The following is a 27,919-nucleotide window of genomic DNA, read 5'->3' on the forward strand; positions in this document are numbered from 1 at the left end:
TTAATCCATGTTGCTGCAAAGGACATGATGTAGTTCTCTTGATGGCTGCATAGTATTCCACAGTGTATACATGCCACATTTTCTTTATCCAGTCCACTGTTGATGGGCACATGGGTTGATTCCATGTCTTTGCTATTGTGAATAGCGCTGCGATTAACGTGTGAGTGCATTTGTCTTTTTGGTACAATGAATTTTTTTTTTTAATATATACATAGGGATTGCTGAGTTAAATGCTGTTTTAAGTTGAGAAATCTACAAACTGCTTTTGTAGTAGCTGCACTAAGTTGTATTCCCACCAACAGTGTATAAATATTCCCTTTATATCTGCGGCCTCACTAGCATCTGTTTTTCAAAAAATATATTTTAATAATAGTCACTTTGACTGGTGTGAGATGGTATGTCATTGTAGTTTTGATTTGCATTTCCCTGTGATTGGTGATGTGGAACATTTTTTCATGTTTGTTGGCCATGTGTATGTGTTCTCTTGAGAAGTGTCTGTTCATGTCCTTTGCCCATTTTTTGATGGGGTTACTTGTCTTTTGCTTGTTGATTTAAGTTGCTTATAGATTCTGGATATTAGATCTTGTCAGATGTGTAGTTTGTGAATATTTTATCCTATTCTGTAGGTTGTCTGTTTACTCTGTTGATAGTTTCTTTTGCTGTGCAGAAGCTCTTTAGTTTAATTAGGTCCAACTTGTGAATTTTGGTTTTGGTTGCAGTTGATTTTGATAACTTAGTAGTAAATTCTTTGCCAAGATTGATGTCCAGAATGACATTTCTTAGGTTTTCTTCTAGATTCTTATAGTTTGAGGTCTTACATTTAAATCTTTAATTCATCCTGAGTTAATTTTTGTATATGGTGAAAAGTAGGGGTCTAGTGTCATTCTTCTGTACATGGGTAGCCAGCTATCCCAGCACTGTTTATTCAATAGGCAGTCCTTTCCCCATTGCTTATTTTTGTAGGCTTTGTTGAAGATCAAATGGCTGTAGGTGTGCAAGCAGCTTTATTGCTGGGTTCTCTATTCTGTTCCATGAGTATTTATGTCTGTTTTTGTATCGATTCCATGCTGTTTTGATTATTGTATCCTTACAGTATAGTTTGAAGTTGGATAATGTGATGCCTCCAGCTTTGTTCTTTTTGCTTAGGATTACTTTGGCTATTTGGGCTCTGTTTTGATTCCATATGAATTTTAGTTTTTTCTAGTTTGTGACAAATAACATTGGTAGTTTGATAGGAATAGCATTGAATCTCTGGATTGCATTGGGCAGTGTGGCCATTTTAATGATAATGATTCTTCCAACCTGTGAGCATGGAATGTTTTTTATTTGTGTTGTCTCTGATTTCTTTCAGCAGTGTTCTGTAGTTCTCCTTGTAGAGATCTTTCATCTCCTTGGTTAACCATATTCCTAGGTATTTCATTTTCTTTGTGGCTATTGTAAATGGGATTATATTCTTGATTTGGCTTTCAGCTGGAGTGTTATTGGTGTGTAGAAATGCTACTGATTTTTGTACATCGATTTTTGTGTCTTGAAACTTTACTAAAGTTGTTTATCGGTTCCAGGATCCTTTTTGCAGTCTTTAGGGTTTTCTAGATACAGAATCATATTATTTATGAAGCGAGATAGTTTGACTTCTTCTTTTCCTATTTAGATAGCTTTTATTTCTTTCTCTTGGTTGATTGCTCTGGCCAACACTTCCAGTACTACGTTGAATATAAGTGGTGAGAGTGGACATCCTTGCCTTGTTTCAGTTCTCAAGAGGAATGCTTTCAGTTTTTGTCCATTCAGTATATTAGGTGTGAGTTAGGCTCTTACTGTTTTGTGATATGTTCCTTTTATGCCTACTTTCTTGACGGGTTTCATTGTAAAGGGATGTTGGGTTTTATTGAAAGCTTTTTCTGCATGTATTGAGATGATTGTGTGGTTTTTGCTTTTAATTCTGTTTATGTGGTGAATCATATGTCAAACCAACCTTGTATCCCAAGAATGAAATATACTCAATTGTGGTTAATTTACTTTTTGATGTGCTGTTGGATTTGGTTTGGTGACCTGAGAATAAAATGCCTACACTGCCTTGAGCTGGGTCACCAGAGAATGGCTGACTTTATTAATGTGCCCAGCTTAAAAATGGCATCCTGCTAGTTAATATTTGCTTAGTCTGGTCACAAGTATGTCCTCATATATTTTTTTCGAGAACAGCACCAGAAATATGATTTCATATATGTAGTTAATTTTTTCTTAGTATTTATGTTAAAAGGGTAAAAAGAAATGTGCGAAATTAATTTTAACATGTTTTATTTAAGCTAGTATGTCAAAAATTTCCATTTCAACATGTATTCAGAGGAAAAATTATTAATGAGATAGCTTACATTTTTAATTTTAGTGCCAAGTCTTACCTGGTGTGTATTTCGTACTTATAGCACATCTTAACTCAGTTGAGCCACATTTCAAGGACTCACTAGCCACATGTGTCTAGCAGCTACCAGAGAGCGGGCTGGTAGTGGCTATCAGACAGCACAGATCTAGAAGTTTTATAGTTTTAGATTTTAGTTTAGGTCTAGGTCTGTTATGTATTTTGAGTTAGTTTTTATATAAAGTGCAAGGTATGGGTTGAAATTCATTTGTTTTACATGTGGTTGCCCATCAGAATCTTTGACTAAAAGTTGTTCTTGATAATTAGAGATTATCCTGGGTATCAAAGCTCAAAATTTAAATATACTTTCTTTTGCTGCTTTATTTTCTTTTTTTCAGAGCAATGTAAATTTACTTTGTAATTAACGATGTTCACACCATAGATGTAAAATGCTTAGAAGTGTTAAACTTTTAGTGTTTTGGCTTTATTCGTATACCTATTTGAATTTAAATTACATATTATGCTATTTATATTTTTAAGTCTGATTTACCTCCCTATTTCTAAAATTATATGTAAAATGCTTATTTACTTTCTTTCCAGGCATGTACTGGCATTGAAAACATTGATGAAGCTATTACATTGCTTGAACAAAATAATTGGGACTTAGTGGTAAGTACTTTTTTCTTTCTCTGACGAGTAATCAAATTTTATGAATTCTTGAATGTCTTTATTTTTTATAGATGGGTTCAGTATACTGTAGCTCATCTATAACTCTAAGCTGAGTTAATAAAGCCTAAATGACATGTCTTTAATATGAAGTTTATATTTAGCTCAGTATTAAGTTATTATGAATGCTTAGATAATTTAAATGACTTTTAAAGTTGTTCTCTTATTTCACTGTGTGTTATGGTTCATCTTCCCATGTAGTATTTTGGTGGAGATGCTTGGAAGGAGAGAAGAGTCAGAGTTGTCTGTCTGAATAACATATTTGATGTTTCCTTCTCACTTCTGGGGCCTTCACTGATAATTAATCTTTTCTAAAGCTGTTAAAGTAGTTGCATTCTGCTATGGTTTTCCTTAGAAACTTCGGGCAGTATATTATAGAGGTGGCTTAGTTTTTTCTTTTTTGGCAATAATCAAAAAGCAAGGCACAGCATAGCACTAAACATTCACCTATTACAAAGCAAACCAAAAATGGATTGTATAATGGCATTGGAGCAGTATTGGTTGTGTCAGGATGACACAGATGTCTCTTAATGCCTTAGAAATGCTAAAAAAAAAAAGTTTAAATTATAATTTTGAAGAAGTGCTAATTTTCAAAAGTCAAAACTTAAGATGTGTACTTACAGAAGTGAGTTTAGATAGGTAGATATATGCACACATATGTTATGTGGGCTTACATAATTAACTCTTGGTGTCTGTGTGCTTTATGTAGACTTAATACTTTTTTAAACTCAAAATATGAAAAGCTTTTCTTTTCAGATTAAAAGTAATGATGCTAATGTAATGAAATAAGATGAAAAATTTACAAAGAAAATATTAATGATCTTTAATCCCGTCACTTAGGTAATAATTGTTTCACATTTTTAAGGTATATTATTCCAGATTATCTTCTATAATTATGTGATTAAATTTAAAAAATATACAAGTGAGATTGTTTTATACCTTCTGTTCTGTAATCTGCATTTTTCACTTAATTGTGGCTGTTCATCATTCTTTTTAATGTTTGCATAGTATTTCGTAGTGTCACTGTAACATAATTAACCAACTAGTCCTATGCTGTTGGGTATTTAAGATTTTTGTGGCATTTTGCTATTATGAACATTACTGTAGAGAACATTCCTGCATATACATGTTACATATTTAACCTATTTTTTTCAGAAGAAGTTGAATCAATTCAATTCATAATTGAATTTCTGAGTCAAATTACATGCATATTTTTGGAGTTTTGAATACTTTTAACCAAATGGACTTCTAGATTGGTTTTACTAATTTAAAATTCTACCAACTATGTATATTTTTGATATTTCCATTTCATTAAACCAATGCTTCCTTATCTTTTTTGTGTTTTGGTACTTGTCAAAATTTAGAAATATTTGTATAGCTTGACTCTAAATTCATGCTTTTAACCATTGTTGTTATACTCCAACAAAGCATGATATAGGTGACAGCTCCATGATTGCCATGTAGAGAAAGGGAGAAAGAGCAGTGGCTTAATTGAAATGATGCTCCCAAGTTTCTTGAGTCTTCTTTTGCAATAACAAATGCTTTGCTTTATTTAATTGTATATTTTGGGAGTGTCTATTAGAGAGGCTGATGGAAATTATTGGGGTGGTTAAAAATTCCTCCAAGCCCCTCTTGCATGGTACTTGTAAGAGGGATATGGAATAGAGGAAGGGGTGATGGTGGGCTGGGAGTACAAGTCTTTAATGGAGGAATTACCAGTTTTGGGGATGAATGTATGTTCTTTCCTTATCTGCTTCCTATTGGTTCATGTCCATTAATTTTGAAGGTTAAAACACTTACTGGTAGTGAATATTTTATCAGTACAGCCTATGCAGAATATTGTAAAAGGAGAATTTTCCCAGATAATGTTGAATAATTGAATGGTAAGGTACTCTTCCACTATTTCTGAGTTATTTTATTTTGGAGAATATTCTGACAACACTTGGGGTTAAAACACTGGTGTTATATTTGTGCAGAAATGCAATCATACACTGTATCAGGCCCAAGCAAAAACATCAGGCTATCTTTCAGAACCTTAACTTTTGGCTTTCTTTTGAGATATATCTATCTCCTAGCTGGCTTTTCTTCACAAATAATTCACTTTTATTCACAGTAAAGATTTATTGTGCTTTGTAACTATCTTGCTGTTTACATTTTATCATTTATCCTGTTTTCATGCAGCATTCACTTTGTTGTTTTTTAAAAATCAAACAAATATTTTGAATAATCCATCACTAGTTTAAACTTTTCAGTAGCATCATGGAACTTTATGTGATGTCCTCTATATTTTGCCTGTGCGTTATATTTTGTGTTTCTAAATTATGACTATCACTGATCTGCATTTTCTGGGATTTACAGAACAGTTTGCATTAATTGAGTTTTAACCTCGGACATGTCTGTATTTTATATTTCCTGCACATATCACTTGGACCTCTCCTCCAGTGTTTTTGTGCACATTTTTGCTTGGGAAATGTAAAGGAATCTGAGTTAGGCACTACAATCTGGAATTGTGGTGAACTTAAAAAAAAATCTAATAAAAAAACACATTCAGCGAGCACTGAGTGCTTACAGTGCATCCAGATTTTTGCTAGCTACAGTGGGGGCTTAAAAAATATAACAAGATGTAGTCACTAACTTTGAGAATTGTGCTGAAAAATCAATAAGACAGATGGTCTCTGATCCGTGTGTATTACACAGGTCAAATAATCCTTATCCGAAATGCTTGGGACCAAAAGAATGTCCAGATTTTGGATTTTTTCAGATTTTGGTATATTTACATTATACTGTTGAATATTAGTATCGCTAATCCAAAAATCTAAAATCCAAAATGTTCCGTTGAGCATTTCCTTTCAAACATCATCCAAAATGTTCCATCGAGCATTTCCTGTCAAACATCATCCAAAATGTTCCATCAAGCATTTCCTTTTGAACATCATGTTGGCACTCAAAAGATTTAGGATTTTGGAGCACTTTGGATTTTGGATTTTTGGATTAGGGATGCTCAAAGTAACTTCCTAAGAAAACGGTGATTGCAAATATTTTAGCTGTTTTGTAGATCTAAACACACTGATAACAGCTATTCTATATGAAAATAGAGCCCAATCCTAGGAGTTCTGATTATTAGTCACTTTCCCAGACTTGGCACATTATTTTTGTTATGTGGGCTGCTGTCTGCAAAAGAGGTATTCCAAACTCTATGTTTTAAGTACTCTACAGTTGGCTCTACTTATTTTGGGGTAACTGCAGGTTAGATTATATACATCAAAATTCTGAAAACAAAGTAACATGTACTAATACTTTTAGGAAATGTCTCAGCCTACTGTTTTACTTGACAGGAACCCTGTAGGTCTCTCCCAAGGTTATCTCCCTCTAACTGTTACCATTTTTCACATTGTCCTGCGCTTAGAGTTAAGAGAAGATGAATGTCATTACAGCTGAGATTCCTCCCTTGAGATGAGTATTTTCCATTTATATCCAGAACTGTAAGTACATAAGGAAGAACTAGTGACAGTGAGTTAGAATCTTTTACCAAAGGACTGTCTTTTTCCGTGGAAGTGTGCTACATGAACATTATAAATTCTAATCTGGGCCCCAGAATTGGCCCACGTCTCACTTTCTGTTTTCACTATGAAAGAATTTGGGCCAGGGGAGAATAAAAATCTATATGGCTTGTGTAATTTTGACGAATCAAAATGTTAGCTATAGTGGTAAACACACTGCATTAATTGAATGAAGAGCCCTGGCTTTTCAGACCTCTTAGTAATTTATTGAGTATGGCCTTGGCTAAGTTACTTCTCTCTAACTTCTGAATTCCTCATATAAAATAAAGGGTTTGTACCCTAGATTATACTCAAGCTTCCATGATATATGAAGTATTTCTGAAGGATCTATTATGTCCTAATTTTTTGTTAAAATTCCATGAATAGCATTCAATTATAAATAGTAGTACAGATTTTTAATAGATCTTCATAAGTTTGAAACATTTGTATACATACCATTAAAAATTATTTTGACAACTTTATAGTGTAGATGATGGCAGGAGAAGATGCTCTGCCAGTTATTTTACACACGGTCTCTAGATATGAAACTCCTTCAATAAATTAAAATTTCCAGTAATCTCTAGCAGATCCAGGGAAAGATATCTGACATATACTTGATAACCCAATGTTAAGTGAAATAAAGTGAAAGTAAACATTAACCTAGCCATACTACGTTTTAAGTACTTGATACTCTTAGGAAATGATTTTTGAACTTTGCACTCAATTTCTACTGTAGTTTGCTGCCTGTGCTGACGTTGCTGTTTTGCTGAAGAAAGACTCTATTCAGAGTGCTTATATTTGTCTTTAACTACATGTTTCAACCTACAAGAGTGAAACAAATCCGCATATGTGCTTCTATATTGTCATTGAATTTTTAGTAATTCGAGTAACAATAATCCTCGAAGATAATTTTTTACTAATAGAAGCTTATAGTACAGTCATGTACACTGAAGAGTCAAAACTAAGGAAAATTTTACTACACATAATCTGCCTCATTTTAAGATCCATTGAGGTACTTTGAGAAATTTCCTCCAATTTTCACTTTTGAAGGAACATATCTTAATGTTTGCCCTAAAATTTCATGTAACAGTTTCTTCCACTACTCTGCTCAGGATGTGGCTGTAGAGGTCCTCAAATGTGCACTGCTTTTCTACTTTATACAGTGTTAGAACACCTGCAGTTTTATGAATGAATAGACTAACCATTGATAATAATGAGTCTCTGTTCTCATCTGAAAGCAGCCAAGCATTGAGCACTGCTCTTCATCAGTGGCCATCAGACACTGGTTTATATTTGCACAGATGCTTGCTACAACAAAAGATAAGTTACTGTGAAAGAATAGCTCATCATATCAATTTCTGCTTCTTTGCTACGGCCCATTATTTACAAAATTTTTCAATTTCTCTGTTTTTAACCTGACAACCATTTCATCTTCTATTGTCTCTTCTTTAATTGAGGGTTTATTTTGTGTTAGGCATCATGTCCAGTGATACACTTACATTATTTCACTTAATCCTCACAGCAGTCCCCAAAAGTAAATAGGTAAATTTTAGTTTTATTATACAGATGAGAAACTGAGGGCTAATGAAGTTAAGTAAACTGTCCAAGCTCACATAGCTGTTAAGGGGTAAAGTTTTGAACCCAGGCCTGTCAGTTCATGAGAAATTGTCATAGCGGTAAACCACATTTTAAGATTACTTATCACATTTTCCCTACCTAGTATGCTTTTCTTCTCTGTACTAGCTTTTTTCTTCCTACCACTTACAAATAATGTCATATTGAGGTTTGGCTGTAATCACATAGTGGTGCTTTATTCTAAATATGTTTCTGCTTTGTTTTCAAATAGATTCTCAGTTCTAGAGGAAGGGAATTGTGTTTCTTATTAATTTTGTCTGTGACATATAGTAATTGCCTAAAGAATACTTGACTGATTGAGTTATTAGCAAGCTTACTTTTAGGTCTGTTCTTTCTCTATTGTTTGGATATTTGAACGTCTTTGCTGTTAAGACTTCTGACTCTTGCTGATATTACTTTTCCTTGTCTGGCAAACATAAGGTTTGAGGAAAGAGCGGGATAACCCAGACACCCAAGGAATAAGAAAGGGCTAGTTTTGATATCTAACTAGTAAAATTACATGATTTCTACCTATTGTGGCTGTTTTGAGAAATACTTTTCATGAATCTTTTCTTTGCATTGTTTTTCTAAGCATGTCATACAAATCTTTTTTTCTTTCCTGTTTATATTTGGTTGTGCCATTCTACTATAAGGAAAGCTCATTATATAGCCTAATCTATTTGAAAGTTTTTATCAGTTCTGATTCTCAGGAGAAAACTTGGGGTGATAAAACACTGCTAAACTGTAATTAAATAGGTATGAAAGAATTTTTTTTTTTTTTTTACCTTTCCGAGGAAAATCTCAGTTTTTAGAAACATCAAATTTTCAGTTCACTAAACTCACGTTGGTTTACCTGATCAAATTGAAACCTTTTGAGGTTCATAATTTTTCTTGATGGCAATTTTACCTTCTGCTTATTTTTACATTGGATCTTGCTCTACCTGTTATATCACTTTTCCTATAAATATAATCTAGTTCTAGAATTACTTTATTGCATGAAAGAAACATCTGTTTTATAAAATCTATGGTAGACAACAGTTCAGAGGCTTTAGGACCCACTAAAAATGTGTTGTGTTAATCATCTAGCAGAACATGCTGGTGCCCATGGTTGAATGCAATTTGGAAATGTGGCTAATATGTACTGTTTTTTGATATCTAGTAGTACTTATGTAAATTAACAGTATAAATATATGTTTTAGAAAATAAACTAAATGAAGTAGGGATTCAGCTCACAGCGGGAAAACCAATTTAGAGGCTTTATGCTAATTCTGAAAGAAGTAGCATATGCTACTTATGACTTGGATATTTAAAAGAAAATAAATTTAGACTCGGTGCAGTGGCTCACGCCTATAGGCCCAGCACTTTGGGAAGCCAGTGCGAGTGGGTCACTTAGTTTGAGACCAGCCTGGTCAACATGGCAAAACCTCGTCTCTACCAAAAAATACAAAAATTAGCCCCGCTTGGTGGCGCATACCTATGGTCCCAGCTGCTCAGGAGGCTGAGATAGGAGGATCACTTGAACCTGGAAAGCAGAAGTTGTAGTGGGCTGAGATCGCACCATTGCACGACAGCCTGGGTGACAGAGTGAGACTGTCTCAAAAAAAAAAAGGAAAAATGTAAATTGCTCCATTTTTAGGCTTGTTCATATCAATCAGATGCGCTGTGTACTTGATATTTTTTAAAGCTTACTAACCTACAAGTTAGCTTGATTTAATTTATTTCTATTACTGGAAGTTTAAACAAAATATCATTGTAGCAAAGTCAGTGGTTTAGCATACCTGTAAATATGATGTCTTTGGCAGTTCTTCCTGCTAGTTTCAAAAATCAGCTGACATAAATCAGTGTGTACTTGGAAAAGAAAAAATAATATGACAGTTAAAATTCCTGTTCATACTGTCAGTTTTTTAAAAATTTGCTATTTAATGGTAATATAATTTATTAAAATTTCTAGTTATACGTCTATATCTTTAAGTAAAATATTAATTAAAGTGTTCATGTGCAAAATTTCTGTTTCCTACTTATACCTGCCAGGTACTCATTTTTTTATCTTTTAATAAGATGTTTTTGGATTTGATTTAATTTGATGCTTTAGTTATTTTTTAATATTTTATATTTTTATATTATGCTCATCTAAATACTTCTTTATCTCTTGTGCATGTACTCAGTTTCTCTCAAACACATACTTGCTCTATATCTTAAAAAGCCAAGTTTAAAATTTATCTGTGTGGTAAATATAATTCTTCAGATTCCAAGGTATCCTTTAGTTACAAGAAACTGAATAATGGAATTGTTCTTTAAAGGCCTCTCTTACTGAATTTGGGCTTTCCTCTTTAGCTTAATGTTGAAAGTTCCAGCATTTAACCCCTCCTCTTCATCATGAATGAGCTTCCATAACTCCTGGAGTATGTATAGCTTCGTAGTCCAGCTAGTTAGCCTATATTCTCAGACGCGCCATATGTGTTTCTACCTCTAAGTTTTTTGCTATTATAGATCTCCCTTGGATGTTTTCCTCTATTTCTTGTTGACCATTCAATTTTTTTTTTTTCGTAGCTCCTAACCCTTCAGGAACTATCCAAATTTCATCTTTCCTTTAAAGCTGACCCGAAGTTTTATCCCTTTTATTCCTTAACAGACTATTCTTTCTGTGGGGACACCTGACACTATTTTGTTCCCTCTTTCCCTCACACACACAATTCTGCATTTAAAGAGAATATGCGTTGTTGAAAAGATTTAAATGATTTCCAGCTAGGGTGTGTAAGGAAGAGCTGTATTGATAAATGTACACTTTGATTCATAGACATAGCAGGGGAAATGCATTATATGATACCTTTAATAAAGCCATGACTAGCGGCTGTGTAGATGTCTTTGAAGATACTTAAGTAGCTCTAATGTAATGCTATGTTGTTACCAATGTGTTGGCATTTTGACTCTTTTTTTTTTAACAAGGATATTTATTATGTTTTACTTATGCCAAAACTGACGTATAGTTCTAGAGGTTAGTAGTCTATATAGTCTAGAGGTTAGTAGTCTATATAGTCAGTCATTCTGTATAGTAGACTATAGTCTATATAGTCTGTATAGACTAAAATATAGTCTATATTTTAGGAGTGTGGCAAGTCCAATAGCACTCTCACAAATTCTATGCTTGAATTTTGGGACTTATTTTTTTCTTAGTAATTGATTTACTGCACAGAGGATTAATATTTTAAAATGTATAATGAGTGATAGCAGTGTGTTTAGAATGCAAGGATATCTAAAAATGTAAAGGAACTACAGAAAAATTGCAAAATAGCGTAGAGCTCTAAATACCCTTTTTCAAACTTCTGCTAATGTTAACATCTTATAAATACAGTACACAACAATTGGCATAGTGCTATTGGTAATTTTCTTTTTTTTTTTTTTTGAGACAGAGTCTCACTCTGTCGCCTAGGCTGTATTGCAGTGGTGTGATCTTGGCTCACTGCAACCTCCACTTCCCGGGTTCAAGCAATTCTCCTGCCTCAGCCTCCTGAGTAGCTGGGATTACAGGCATCTGCCACCACTCCTGGGTAATTTTGTGTGTGTGTATTTTTAGTAGAGGCGGGGTTTCACCATATTGGCCAGGCTGGTCTCGAACTCCTGACCTCGTGATCCACCCACCCTGGCCTCCCAAAGTTCTGGGATTACAGGCATGAGCCACCGCGCCTGGCCTAGTACAATATTATTAACTAAACTACTGACCTTATTTGACTATTACTAGATTTTCTACTAATGTGCTTTTTCTGGTTCAAGATCACATTTAATGTCCACAATGCATTTAGTTTTCACGTCTCTGTAGCCTCTTCCAACCTGTGCTAATTCTTCAGTCATTCCTTGTTCCATGACCTTGACACTTTGAGAGATTACTGATCAGGTATTTTGGAGCATGTTCCTCAGTTTGGGTTTGTCTGATGTTTTTTCATGAGAGAGTGAGTTTATGCATTCTTGGAAAGAATATCACAGGTGTGATTTTGTATTTTTCTGAGTGTAACAGGAGGTACATGATGTCAATATGTGTTATTACTGGTGCTGTTAACTTTGACATGTGGTTAAGATAGCGTCTCCCAGTTTTCTCCAATGGAGAGTTACCATGCTTCCCTTTGTAATTAGTAAATATCTTGTGGGAAATATTTTGAGACTATGCAAATATCCTGTTTCTTATTAAACTTTTGCCAATGAATTTTTTATTCTCCATTGACATAATTATACCTCTTAAAATTATTTTTAGTAGTTATCCTAGGTTTTACAATATAATCAGACAGAATCTACAGTTAGGTAATAATACTGCTTCATTTAACAGCCCTATATGGCATTATATTTCCAATTCTTCTCGCACTTTTTTTGTATTATTTTTGTCATGCAATTTACTTTTGCATATGCCAGGAACATAATATTTTACTACTGTTTTTACTTCTGGTAGTCAGTTATCTGTTCAAGCAATTAAATGTGGGGAGAAAGTTAATTTAATTTTATTATCATTTGTTTTATTTCCAGTGTTTTTTTAAAGTTATTTTTTGGTATAAGTTTAAGTTTTTGTCTGGCATAATATTCTTTCTGGGTGAACTACTTTAGCATTTCTTGTAGAGTACATTGGTTGGCAATAAATTCTCAGTTTTTTGTTTGGGGAAGTTTTTATTTCTTCATTTTTGAAAGATGCTTTCACTGGATATGGAATTCTGTGTTGACAGCCTTTTTAAAGATGTTTCTTTGTGTTTGTTTTTCACAGTTTGAATATGATATGCCTAGAGGGGTGTGTGTGTGTCCTAGAGGGGTGTGTGTGTGTGTGTGTGTGTGTGTGTGTATATGTGCATTTGTGTGTGTGTTTCTAAAATCTTATAGCCTTGGGTGCTGTTGGTGCTCTTGGATTTGTGATTTTGAAATATTTTTCTTTTTTATTGAGGAGAAATTTATATAATATACAGTTAACCATTTTAAAACATACAATTCAGGGATTTTTAGTGTATTCACAATGTTGTGAGCCCACCAGCTCCCTCTAGTTGGTTTTGAAAATTCATGATTTTTTTTTCTTTTCTTTCTCTCTCCCCTTTCTAAGATTCTGACTATGCATGTATTAAATAGTTTGTTTTTTGTTCTACAGCTTTTGTTTGTTCTTTTCAGTGTGTTTCAGTTTGAGTAATTTCTGTAGCTCTAGTAATTTCTATAGATCTATCTTCAATTTCACTTATTCTTTCCTTGACTGTGTCAGTTCTACTGATGAGACTATTGTGGACATTCTTCATCTCTGTTACTGTATTTTTTTTTAAAATTTCTGGCATAGTTTATATTTCTTTGCTGTAATTACCCATCTGGCTTAGGTATTGTCTGTTTTTTCTATTTGAGCCTTTAGCATATTAATCATAGTCATCTAAAATTTCCTGTTCTAACATCTGTGTCCTATCTCAGTCTGTTTTTTTTAATTTCTAAAATCATGTTTATTATCAAAGCAAAAATTGCCCATATAATTAATACATTAGTCTTCAATTTTTATTTCTGCATGGTTATGCAGTCTGAATGACTAACTCACAATCCCAGGTGGTATTATAAGTTTTGCTCTTCAAAATGGTGTTATTGTTGTAAGGGGAAAAGTCCTCACTGACAGAGAAATGAAAACAAAATCAATAATGATCTGCTGGTACCACAGATTACAGAGAAGCTGTCAGTGAGCAGTTCCTCACCTCTCTCAGCAAACGGGATCAAGGACTAAAAATATCTTAGAAAAATCAAACAGCACCTGCAATACACTCTTATATATAAAAGGCCAAGCTTGTAAACTATTTCTTCTCATCCATGCTGCTCAAATATGAAGGGATTAAATATAAGGCTAATCCCTGGTAAATCTTCTCACTTCTTCCTCTTCTTTGTGGAATATAATTTTCCTTTAAGTTGGATTGGGACAATCCCTTCACATTCTTTTAGTTCCTGGGTCAGAGGTTGTTTGACAGTATTCGGTCTAATCACATCTACGTTTGGAGAAGTGCTCTATCATGCTTTCAACAGTTATGGTTGGTGCATAAAAATTCACCAGGAAATACCCGCCTCTGTCGTGCCACTGATTGTTGGTGGAGATTTTACAAGGAAGTGCTCACTCACCCGGGTTTTCCAAGTTCCTCACTATTGCTCCTTTTTCCATCAGAACCTCTATTGTATGTTTCAAAGCAGCAGCAGTCTGTGGCCGTGGCATAGCGGGGCATGCCTGGAGGCTTGATGCGTGTGGCTCGGAAGCGAGCTGGTTCCCAGGACGTGAAGGGGCAGGATGGCAGGGATGGCGGGGACCTAGAGGTGGCCGGGCCTGACATCTCCTGGGCGGCAAAAGCATGCTCCAGCTGCACGAGCCTGGGCCCCCTCAGTCTGTTTCTGATGACAGCTAGTCACTTGCAAATGTACTTTTTCTTTTTTTTGTATGCATTGTAATTTTTATCGAAAGCTGTACATCGTATGTAGCATAGTATAGACAAAGGCAAATAGATTTTATGCCTGGAAACAAGTCTCCCTTTCTTTCCTTTTTCCTTTCTTTTCCTTTCTCACTTTTGTTCTTGTTGCCCAGGCTGGAATGCAGTAGTGGCACAATCTTGGCTCACTGCAACCTCCGTCTCTTGGGTTCAAGTGATTCTCCTACCTCAGCCTCCTGAGTAGCTGGGATTACAGGCGTGCCCCACCATGCCCAGCTAATTTTTTGTATTTTTAGTAGAGACGGGGTTTCATCATGTTGGCCAGGTTGTTCTCGAACTCCTGACCTCAGGTGATCCACCCGCCTTGACCTCCCAAAGTGCAGAGATTACAGGCATGAGCCACTGCGTCTGGCCACGAGTCTCCCTTTATTTATGCTAAGAGTTTGAGTATAATTTTGAGTTAGGTTTCGTTTGAGGTTTATTTCTCCCAGGAAATTTCTCCCAAGAAATTGTCTCAAGGAAGGGCAAACTTAGAAGGGATACACATCTTGTTGAAGATGTAGTTCAGCCTACTGAATAGAAAAGAGGTTCACTGGTTTGGCTACACCAGGCTAGGGCTGGTTCGTAGTCAGTGGACAAGCAGTTAGCATCTTCTGTGCAGGTGGGGGAGCAAATCAGCAAGCAGAAGAGTGGGTACACAATGGGCTTGCAAAGAGTGTGGGGTCCCTCTGTGCATGGACAGACTGCACATGGTGGTTGGCAGTTTGCAGGAGCAGCAGCCTGGTGCTAACCCTCTAACCACAGGCAGGCTGTGTACAGGGTTTTACAGAGGAAGTCAGAGTCCTAGTGGGTGGACAGGAGGCCTTTGAACACTCGTTTGCATGTTGAGAAGGCCATGGAAAGGTTATTGGTAGGCTAAGACTGCAAGGTTGCAGAAAGAGAGTGTTCTGGACCCATGGCTGAGAATACTGGGTATCCTCACGCTCATACTGCCGGCTCCCAAGTTGCAGCCAGAAACTGCAGGCGAACATCTTCCTTCTGCAGTGTCCTTCCAGTGCCTTTTACAGAGAAAGGTTAATATCATGCTTACTTTAAAGGAGAGAGATATCTAAAGAGATTTCTCTTTTCTTTTTTTTCTTAAATCACAGAACATAATTGAAGGATGCTTTTGGATCTGAGAGTCAATAAATTGATAACTGAGACAGATGGAGATATTGGATGACAGATAGTAAGCAGTCACTGTTGACTTCAGTTAGCTGGAAGTCCCACCACATTTTAGATTTCTGTACCTTTTATTTTATTAAACCTTTATTTTTCTTTTATTAAACCTTTATTTGGAATCGCTGTTCCTTGGTACTTAAAACCTTTTCTTCCACACAGCCTTTCAAACATTTATCTTGCTCAGGGCACCGTCTGTTATAATCTTGACCATAACTTTATCATTACCAATCACTGACACCCTCTTTATAATCTTATTTTCAGGTACCCCTCTTTTCTCACACCATCTCATACCCATAACGTGACTTGGAAAATGCTTAAAGCACAGTAGCATCTCTAATTTATTGATACTGCTACCTTCACATTATCTTCCAGATTCTTTGTATTCATTTTTCCTGAATCAGTTTCTTGGCTCCATCATGTTGACACTGCTGTGGGATGAAAACTCGAAGCCCAGGTCTTCAGACTCTAGATTCAGATTCCAGTATACTAGATATGACAAACAGTTCTAACACTTAAGCCAATTCTGTTCAGTTATATTTTGCTGTGCACAAAGGCCATTGATAGTATCTGCCTAAAGCAATATATTAAGGTTTATGGAATTATGTACAGGTTTAGCAGGAAAAAGTGAATATCTAAGTATCTGCCACGTACACATATTTCTCCCTGTAGCCATGTTTGTTTCAAAGCATCTTAAAAATCAGTTGTGATTGACAGCCTGTAGAATGGGAGAAAATATCTGCAAACTATTCACCTGACAGGGGATTAAAAACCAGACTATATAAGGAATTCAACTCAACTGCAGAAAAACAAATACTATGATTAAAAAAATGGGCAAATGATCTGAATAGACATTTCTCAAAAGGTGACATACAGATGGTCAACAGGTACATGAAAAAATGCTAAGCATCACTAATCATCAGGGAAATGCTAACCAAAACCATAATGAGATATCATCTCACCCTGTTAAAGTGGCTACTATAAAAAAGACAGAAAATGACAAATGCTGGTGGATGCAGAGAAAGGGGAACACTTATACCCTGTTGGTGGGAATGTAAATTAGTACAGCCATTATGGAAAACAGTATGGAGGTTCCTCAAAAAACGAAAAGAGCTGCCATATACCCAGCAATTCTCACAGATGGGTATATATTCAAAATATGGGAAATCAGTATTTTGAAGTGATATCTGCACCCCTATGCTTATTGCAGTATTGTTCACAGTAGCCAAGATATTGAATCAACCTAAGTGTTCATCAAAGGATGAATGAATTAAAGAAAATGCAATACACACACACACAATGGAATATCATTCAGCCATAAAAAGAATGAAATCCTGTTATTTACAGCAACATGGATAGAACTGGAGGACATTATGTTAAATAAAACATCAGGCACAGAAAGACAAATATTGTATGTTCTTATATGTGAGAGCTTAAAAAGGTTGATCTCATTGAGGTAGTGAACAGAATGGTGGTAACCAAGAGGCTGGAAGGGTGATAGGGAGCGGGGGATGAAGAGAGGTTGGTTTATGTGTATAAAAATAGATAGAAGGAATAAGTTCTGATGTTCTTTAGCACAATAGACTGACTATAATTAACAATAATTTATTGTATATTTTTAAATAGCTAGATTTGGAGTGTCCCCAACACAAATAAATGATAAATGTTTGAGGTGATGGTTATACCAATTACCCAGATTTTATCATTGTACATTGTATGCTTGTATCAAAATATCACATGTACTCTATAAATATATACAGCTATTATATATCCATAAAATGAAGAAAAAGAATTAGGTCAGAAACCATAGGCAAACCCTGTTATCACATATGTGACACACAGCCCTCAATATTAAAAAAAAATCAGTTGTGATCACTAGTAGAATGTTGAAGTAGCAAATTTAGGTTTTGGTTTTAGACAAAGGTAATTGGCATTCGATAGCATCTCTATTTCCATCACCTGCTCTGATATTTTATAAAGCTAGTAAATAATTCCAAAATGAATTTATCTCATTCTCTTATTATGAGTGAATTCAAATATTATGTTGAGTCCCTTACTGTTGTGCTAGCACTGTTTTAGGCACAGGGGATGTAGCAGTGAACAAGACAAAGAAAGTCCACAGTCTTACTGGATTTTATATTCTTGAGTAGATGGGAGTCAGATAATCTGCAGAAGTAAATTTATAAATATACAGTGTAATTTTATAATATGATAAATACCACAAAGAAAACCAAATAGAATAATAGAATAGCATGACTAAAGATATAGAGGGGGTTATTTTATATTGTAGAGTCGGGTAGGGTTATTTTATGGGGTAGCATTTTAGCTGAAATGTGAGAACGAGGAGCCAGCCAGGTGAAAACAGAAGGAAAAGCAAACACAAAGGCCCTGAGGTGACAGCAAATGTGTTGGAAAAAGAGATAGAAATCTAATGTGGCTAGAATATAGTGAGCAAAGGAGTGTGCTTAGAGGAGAAGATCAAGCAGAGGTAGGGGTCTGGTTTTATAGGAATTTGTAGACAAGAATTTTGTGTGTGGCAAGAATATTTTAGTTTGATAATTCATAATCCAAAAATGATTTTTTCAGTAATGCAGGTAGTATTAAAATACATGCTTAAGAATGATCTAAAATTATACTGGTTTGGATTACAAAATGGTTTTCTCTTAATATAGACCTCAAATGGCAAGCTAAAAGCTAATTATTGTTTCAAGGAAATAATTACCCAGACCCTTGACTCTTTTTCTTGGTATCTACCTACCTCCCTTTCACCATTTGGGCTGCATCAACCTAGGAACTCAAAATCTAGAGTTTTTACATGAGAATGAAAGTATTGGTTTTAGTTAAGTCAATGTGAAAGGGTTAGTACTCCTAGTTAGTGAGGATCCAACACTCCTGCTTAGGGTAATGACTCTTAATATACTTACAGTATAACAGAGTCTTATGTTTTTGGTCAGTAAGGAGAAATAAAGTTCAGAATTCCGAGTAAGTTAGAAAGTATAATGAGGCCCTTGCATTCCTGGTCAGTCAGGAAGTGTAACAGAGTCCAAAACTCTTAGTTTGGAAATGTAATGATCCAGCATTCTTAGTCAGGAAGTATAACAGTCCAGCACTTAGGCAGCTATTGCTTAGCAACTGGTATGAAGGAAAGGAAACAAACTGATGGTTAAAGTGAAGTTTTGGATTCATTAATTTATTCAGGCCATGCTTTTAATTGATCTCCTTAAAATTTTATGCCCCATATGTGGGTTTTTCTTTTTACCTTAATAACTTTAAAAAAATTTTACTATCTAGCTTTTTATTTTTTACAATTATCTTCATTTCTTGCCATGTTAACAGATTGGCTGCTTCAAAATGTTGTTTTTCAGATAACTTCGTATCTTTCTTTTCTTTGCTAGTCAAAAGCCTAGGCCTTTATCTTCCTTTTTACTACAACCCTAAAGGCAAAGAAAGAAAGGGGAAAAAAAAAGCTTGGTTTATCCTGTATTTCTTCTGAGTTTACTGGTGTTAATTATTTTTTAAATATATTTTGTTTTAATGCATGAATATACACGGATATTATTGAAAAATTTAAAACTGTATGGAAACACAAAGGAGAAAGTCACCATCTTACACTGCAACTTTTGGCACTTTGGTATGTTTCCTTCTAGTCTTTTTTTTCTTCCTGGGATCAATATAAGCATGTGTACACACATACCAATTTTTCTTAAACTCTTTTGGGTCACAAATGTCTTAAAAATTTTGAAGCCTATAGATGAGAGAAAATACATAAATGTTGAAGACAAAATTTTATATATATGTGTCAAGGGGATTTAGGAATCAGTCCGTCAGCAAGGATCTTTTTCATTCACTATCATGTGCTGTTGTTGAAACTTCTTTTAAATCTTTTTCTTACTGCTGTAGTGGAGCCATTGCTGTGCCAGATCTTTGGCCATAGTAGTGCTATAGTTGGGATGTAAGATTACTGTTACCACTCTTACAGTTTGTGTTCACTATTAACTATTTTTATCAAATAATAGCATTCATGTGGGAAGTGGCTGGGTCCTGATGGACTTCCAGACTCAGTAGTATGTGGCATCAGTACCAGTCTTAACTTCAATAACCCATATGATCATTTTTTTCTTGACTGAGTGGTATTTCATTATAGGATATAATTTATTTAATTAATCATCTATTAATATAAATTTAGGCTCTGTAATTTTTCTCTACCATAAGTAAAACAACGATGTAATAAATACCCTTATATTTACTTGTCTGACAGTTTTCTTGGGATAAATTCCTAAAAGTGAAATTGCTTAGTCAAATTTGATATCAGTTGCTTGACTGGGCCTGAGAAGTATACCAATTTATAGATAACAGTGTGGTCTTTGCTAACGCTAGTCATTATGGAATACTTTTATTAGTTATAGTGTTTATAAAGTGAAATATATAAATCTAAAATATATAGTTAGATGTATTTTGACAATTCTATATGTCTGTGTATTTAATACCTTTAGCAGTGTATAGAACATTTCCATTGTCACAGAAAGATTCCTTATAAATCTTCCTGTGTTCTTATTGGCCATCTATTTTTTTCCTTTGGTGAAGCATCTATTAAAATCTTTTGTGCATTATATTTGGATTTTCTTCTTATTATTGAGTTATAGAAGTTCTTTATATATTGTGGGTACTAGTCTTTTGTCACGTATTTGTAGAATAAACACATTTTTGTTTGTGACTGGCCATTTCATTTTCTTAGTGGGGTCTTTTGACAGTCAAAGGTTTTAATTTGAATAAAATTCAATTTATGAATTATTTTATTGTTTATGCTTTTGTGTCCTCTGTGGGAAATCCTTTCCTTAACCAAGGCCATAAAGATTTTTTCCTGTGTTTTCTTCTAGAAATTTTACAGTTTTTAGCTTTTATGTTAAGGTATATGATACATTTTGTGGTAATTTTTGTGTATGGTTTGAGGGTAGGTTTGAAGTTTTTTTATTTTATTTTTTTCTGCCAAATGGATACTCACTTGTTTTAGCACCAGTTTTGAAAAGATTATTCCTTCCTTATTAAATTGCCTTGTCCCTTATTGAACATCAGTTAGATTTACAGAGATATTATGCTATGGCTTTGAGGATTGGGTTTGTTCATAGTATTGAAGTATAAGCAGTCAGGATCTAGGCTTTGTATGTTTGGAAGTTGATTAAATTTGAAAAGCCTTAGCTTTTTGAAATTCTTTTTCTTTTATTCTTGTTCAAGTATCTTGGGATGGCTGTAGTAGAATGTGATTTGTAGTGTATTTGTTTTCAGCGTGGCATGTCCAGATATTTTTCTTTCTTCTTTTTCAACTATTTTCTGGTATTGAAGATTAAACAGGTTCATAGCCATCTTGATATAGGTATTATAAGGACCTGACAGGTCATAAGTCTCCTTGTGTAGAACACCTCACTCTTGCTTCCTGTGAAAGCATAAAATGTTAGAATTAGCAAAATCTGATCAACAGTATTTAGGCCCTTTCTTTATTACTTTTACTTACTGACATCTTTTTCTCTTGTCAGGCTATTATTAGCGATCATGGCCTTATGAAATTCTGGTTGAATAAAGCACCTGGAGAAATAGTAATTTATAAATATGAAATGCGACTAAAGTCTATTAATATCAGACTTCTTTGCATATCAAACAAATATTGTGAATTTTTAGCGGGAGTATGTGAACTTGGAGTGCGTGACCATTTGATAGTAGTCATTTGCTTGGTGTTGGGGTCATCATTGTAAACTAATGCAAGCAAATGCATCTCATAAGTCGGCAGTAGCTTGATTTTTTTCTTGTTTGTAAAAATAATAGTAGAGATGAAATGAACTCCTTTTATTTCTGCTTTTCTTTCACAGTTGCCAACAAAATATGCAGTCATTAAGCAAGCAGCAGGGTAATAAATATAATAAATATATATTTCTTATTTATTTATTTATTTGTTTTATTTTATTATTATTATACTTTAAGTTTTCGGGTACATGTGCACAATGTGCAGGTTAGTTACATATGTATACATGTGCCATGCTGGTGTGCTGCACCCATTAACTCGTCATTTAGCATTAGGTATATCTCCTAATGCTATCCCTCCCCGCTCCCCCCACCCCACAACAGTCCCCAGAGTGTGATGTTCCCCTTCCTGTGTCCATGTGTTCTCATTGTTCACTTCCCACCTATGAGTGAGAACATGCGGTGTTTGGTTTTTTGTCCTTGCGATAGTTTACTGAGAATGATGATTTCCAATTTCATCCATGTCCCTACAAGGGACATGAACTCATCATTTTTTATGGCTGCATAGTATTCCATGGTGTATATGTGCCACATTTTCTTAATCCAGTCTATCATTGTTGCACATTTGGATTTGTTCCAAGTCTTTGCTATTGTGAATAGTGCCGCAATAAACATACGTGTGCATGTGTCTTTATAGCAGCATGATTTATAGTCCTTTGGGTATATACCCAGTAATGGGATGGCTGGGTCAAATGGCATTTCTAGTTCTAGATCCCTGAGGAATCGCCACACTGACTTCCACAAGGGTTGAACTAGTTTACAGTCCCACCAACAGTGTAAAAGTGTTCCTATTTCTCCACATCCTCTCCAGCTGTTGTTTCCTGACTTTTTAATGACTGCCATTCTAACTGGTGTGAGATGGTATCTGATTGTGGTTTTGATTTGCATTTCTCTGATGGCCAGTGATGGTGAACATTTTTTCATGTGTTTTTTGGCTGCATAAATGTCTTCTTTTGAGAAGTGTCTGTTCATGTCCTTTGCCCACTTTTTGATGGGGTTGTTTCTTTTTTTCTTGTAAATTTGTTTGAGTTCATTGTAGATTCTGGATATTAGCCCTTTGTCAGATGAGTAGGTTGCGAAAATTTTCTCCCATTTTGTAGGTTGCCTGTTCACTCTGATGGTAGTTTCTTTTGCTGTGCAGAAGCTCTTTAGTTTAATGAGATCCCATTTGTGAATTTTGGCTTTTGTCGCCATTGCTTTTGGTGTTTTAGACATGAAGTCCTTGCCTATGCCTATGTCCTGAATGGTAATGCCAAAATTGACACCCTAACATCACAATTAAAGGAACTAGAAAAGCAAGAGCAAACACATTCAAAAGTTAGCAGAAGGCAAGAAATAACTAAAATCAGAGCAGAACTGAAGGAAATAGAGACACAAAAACCCTTCAAAAATTAATGAATCCAGGAGCTGATTTTTTGAAAGGATCAACAAAATTGATAGACTGCTAGCAAGACTAATAAAGAAGAAAAGAGAGAAGAATGAAATAGACACAGTAAAAAATGATAAAGAGGATATCACCACCAATCCCACAGAAATACAAATTACCATCAGAGAATAGTATAAACACCTCTACGCAAATAAACTAGAAAATCTAGAAGAAATGGATAAATTCCTCGATACATACACCCTCCCAAGACTAAACCAGGAAGAAGTTGAATCTCTGAATAGACCAATAACAGGCTCTGAAATTGTGGCAATAATCAATAGCTTTCCAACCAAAAAGAGTCCAGGACCAGATGGATTCACAGCCGAATTCTACCAGAGATACAAGGAGGAACTGGTACCATTCCTTCTGAAACTATTCCAATCAATAGAAAAAGAGGGAATCCTCCCTAACTCATTTGATGAGTCCAGCATCATCCTGATACCAAAGCCGGGCAGAGACACAACCAAAAAAGAGAATTTTAGACCAATATCCTTGATGAACATTGAAGCAAAAATCCTCAATAAAATACTGGCAAACTGAATCCAGCAGCACATCAAAAAGCTTATCCACCATGATCAAGTGGGCTTCATCCCCGGGATGCAAGGCTGGTTCAATATATGCAAATCAATAAATGTAATCCAGCATATAAACAGAACCAAAGACAAAAACCACATGATTATCTCAATAGATGCAGAAAAGGCCTTTGACAAAATTCAACAACCCTTCATGCTAAAAACTCTCAAGAAATTAAGTATTGATGGGATGTATCTGAAAATAATAAGAGCCAATATCATACTGAATGGGCAAATAATCACAGCCAATATCATACTGAATGGGCAAAAACTGGAAGCATTCCCTTTGAAAACTGGCACAAGACAGGGATCCCTCTCTCACCACTCCTTTTCAACGTAGTGTTGGAAGTTCTGGCCAGGGCAATTAGGCACGAGAAAGAAATAAAGGGTATTCAATTAGGAAAAGAGAAAATCAAATTGTCCGTATTTGCAGACGACATGATTGTATGTCTAGAAAACCCCATTGTCTCAGCCCAAAATCTCCTTAAGCTGATAAGCAACTTCAGCAAAGTCTCAGGATACAAAATCAATGTACAAAAATCACAAGCATTCTTATACACCAATAACAGACAAACAGAGAGCCAAATCATGAGTGAACTCCCATTCACAATTGCTTCAAAGAGAATAAAATACTTAGGAATCCAACTTACAAGGGACGTGAAGGACCTCGTCAAGGAGAACTACAAACCACTGCTCAATGAAATAAAAGAGAATACAAACAAATGGAAGAACATTCCATGCTCATGGGTAGGAAGAATCAATATTGTGAAAATGGCCATACTGCCCAAGGTAATTTATAGATTCAATGCCATCCCCATCAAGCTACCAATGACTTTCTTCACAGAATTGGAAAAAACTACTTTGAGGTTCATATGGAACCAAAAAAGAGCCCGCATCGCCAAGTCAATCCTAAGCCAAAAGAACAAAGCTGGAGGCATCACGCTAACTGACTTCAAACTCTACTACAAGGCTACAGTAACCAAAACAGCATGGTATTGGTACCAAAACAGAGATATATTTCTTTTTATGAAGAAAACTTCTCTGCTGCTTGCAGTAGAATTCTTTGTGCTCTGATCACATCAAAAAAAGCAGTACCTGAGGTCATAGGTGTGCCTGGTAGCACAGTTAAGTTGGATATTTCCCCCCTTGTGTTTTTGTCACAAACATTGATCTTAGGGGTTTATAATTTGGTAGTGAATACTGGAAACATATATTCAGCTTCCAGTGTTAGTGTATAAAGAACACCATCTGTTGGATTGGCCAGAGTTGAATTTGAATCTGATTTGGATACTTTTATTGTTACAATTTTGAAAGAGTTATTACTAAATCTAATAGTAATAGTGATGTATTCTTTATAGTTATCACATTTAAGGGGTTTTCAAAACAAAATGCTCTGCATGTTATTTCTCTGAGAGAAAATTACATTATTTAGAATGTTTATATTTGCAAAACCCAGTAACATCTGTGGGAGCAGCTGTTTGTCACAGATATTTTCTAGAGAAATTGCAGAATAATGTGTATTTATAATTTAATTTTTATAATTATATAAAATATGTATATCTTTACTTTATAATTCTACATGTAAAATTATGTTAATGTAAAATTATATATATAACATAGAACAAAGCTTATATTTATATATAATTATATATTTGTAATTTACAACTTTACATTAACATGTAAAATTAAAGGTAATGTAAAATTTTACATTAAAATGTAAAATTATAAGTTAATGTAATATTATATGTTAATCCTATAGTTTACATGAGTTTCATAGGATAAAATTTTTTGTTAAACAATTCAGAGCTTTGAAAATATCAGTTGATGAATATCCTCAAGTATAGATTCTTCATTTTATTTTATTTTTTAAAGAACATCCACCATCTGATGGTATCTGCAGGCTTTACCCCAGATGGTTCAGTGCATAAAACCATCGTGTTGTGATATGCCAAAATATGTTTAAAAAGCAGTGCATGCCTTTATGATTTGATTTTTTTTTTTAAGGGATGATAGAGGTGCTTTATGTTTTTAAGGGGCACATTGTATAAAGGAGCATCCGGCCAGGCGCGGTGGCTCACACCTGTAATCCCAGCACTTTGGGAGGCCGAGGCCGGCGGATCACAAGGTCAGGAGATGGAGACCATCCTGGCTAACATGGTGAAACCCCGTCTCTACTAAAAATACAAAAAATTAGCTGGGCATGGTGGCACACGCCTGTAGTCCCAGCTACTCGGGAGGCTGAGGCAGGAGAATCACTTGAACTCGGGAGGCAGAGGTTGCAGTGAGCTGAGGTCGCGCCACTGAACTCCAGCCTGGGTGACAGAGTGAGACTCTGTCTCAAAAAAAAAAAAAAAAAAAAAAAAAGGATCTTCCCCTTTCCCAACCCTATCTTTTACTGTTTTCATAAAGTTGAGGTCTGAATTTAGTTTCCAGATTGGGTATGTATTTGGTACAAACTTTATAGGTCAATGTTAGATCTAGTAATTATCCTTCCATTGTTGTCTTTGAGTTTATACAATAGAAGTTACTTGACTAGCATTTGACTCTTTTTGTAGAAAACATATAATCCATATTCAAATCAACATCTTAAAATATTTGTAAAGAAAGAAATCCTTTATGTAGTATTCTTTTTTTTTTCATTAGGAGAGAATTTATTTTAAAAGTGTCATCTTAAACTGCAAGGATGTCTGTCAAATATCACAATTAAACATGCCAAAGGAGAAGCCATGTTGTCAAAATGCCCACTTAACCCACCCAAACATCTCAAACCCACCCTTTGCTGACCTTCTATTACCCCATTTTTTTAAGTTTTTTTTTTCTTTTTTTAAACAAGAGAAAGTAGACAGATACATGTTGGTAAATGCTAACTGTCCATATTCACATAGAGACACAGGGTACTCTCTGAGCCCAATATACAGAGAAAGGAGGGAAAAAGCTAGAATTCTATGCACTACTACACAGGCGCCTAGCACCCTCCAGCTTCCAGCAGAGCGAAGGGAGCAGGTTTTTCTTTTTTCCCACAGAGCTCGGTGATGTTGATTCCATACAGTTTTTGTTCAGACAGGAAGGGATAAAAGCGAACTGCGAGCAGAAAGGGGTAGAGACTCTTTTCCCATTGTATTCTGCTCAAGGTATTTCCCCCCAAATAAGTTGAGAACCATGGAGTAGAGAAAAGAGACCTCAAGAACAGGGCAACTGAGCACAAGAGGAAAAAAAAAAAAAAAACAAAAAAACTGCAACTTGCTCCCAGGGACTGGAAAAAAATTAAAAAAACAGGAAGGTTGGAATCCATCAGTGTTCTATTTAGTCATCTTCTCCTTTATCCTCCTCTCCTTCCTCCCCTTCATCATCATCTTCATCTTCTTCACCTTCATCCTCATCCCCTTCTTCATCAATATCTTCTAATCCTCCTCTTCATCATCATTATCATCTTCTCCTTCTCCTTCTTCATCATCCATATCGGGAACCAAGTAGTACTGTAATGGGTTTGGCCAAATATCATCTTTGATGACCTCTCCTAACTCATCAGCACCTGCATCAGAATGGTCAGTAAACCAGGCAAAGAAGCTCTCTGGTTTCTCATGCTGCCTCTTCCTGCTGGCTTTATTCTGCGTTTGACTTGAATGTTTCATCAAATCCTTTCCAGATTTCCATTTGATTTCGGTGTACTTTGAAGATGGATCACTACTGTCATTCAGATGAAATTCTTTGGAGAGAACTTTATTTTCAAAGTAAGGATTTTCATCAAAATAAAAATCTATTCTGTAACCTGATTTAATATCTTCAAATTCTGTCACTTCAACTCTGGTCAAATAATGCAGTGCCTCTTCGTCTTCCTCCCCAAGCAGTGCAGACACTTGTGGATGGTTGACAAATGTTGTTACCCAAAAATTTGGGATTTTGGCGATCAATTCTGACCTCTTCTGAAAAAATGGTTGGCGGAGTTTGTTATATTTCTGTTCTACTTTCAAAATCTGCTCACTGGCTTGTTCATTAAGTCTGTCTATTTCATTTTGTACTTCATCAATGTGTTCAATCGCTTCTTCGGCAAGCCTGCAGAGGCCGATGTCTCCTCCGGTCCCAGAGCAGGAGGTGGTCTTGGTTTCTTCTTTTGAGGCGGGAGTGGAGACTGGCGTTTAGGGGCCATGCTGTTAGGGAAGTCCCAGAACCAGACCACAAGTCTCCTTGCTCGTCCGGAAGCAGGTTGAAAACTCTATGTAGTATTCTTGCCAAAAATGTTTAACTGAATCTAATCATGAGGAAGCAACCAG

The 27,919-nt window shown here is 35.3% G+C and overlaps 1 protein-coding gene and 2 pseudogenes across 1 annotated transcript in view; 1 reads left to right on the forward strand and 2 right to left on the reverse strand.

Moving 5' to 3' along the window:
• The window catches only part of FAF1 (Fas associated factor 1), a 534,220-nt gene that overhangs the window by 103,954 nt on the left and 402,347 nt on the right, over positions 1-27,919 (forward strand). Inside the window, exon 2 of the mRNA XM_054488490.2 lies at positions 2,954-3,022. Within this exon, the coding sequence (XP_054344465.1) occupies positions 2,954-3,022 (69 nt within the window). The remainder of the gene's footprint in view (positions 1-2,953; positions 3,023-27,919) is intronic.
• Positions 14,092-15,670, reverse strand: LOC134739092 (small ribosomal subunit protein bS6m-like; annotated as a pseudogene).
• Positions 26,900-27,820, reverse strand: LOC129036858 (protein SET-like; annotated as a pseudogene).

Source organism: Pongo pygmaeus, chromosome 1 (genome assembly GCF_028885625.2).
Source record: "Pongo pygmaeus isolate AG05252 chromosome 1, NHGRI_mPonPyg2-v2.0_pri, whole genome shotgun sequence".
NCBI classification, from domain to species: domain Eukaryota; kingdom Metazoa; phylum Chordata; class Mammalia; order Primates; family Hominidae; genus Pongo; species Pongo pygmaeus.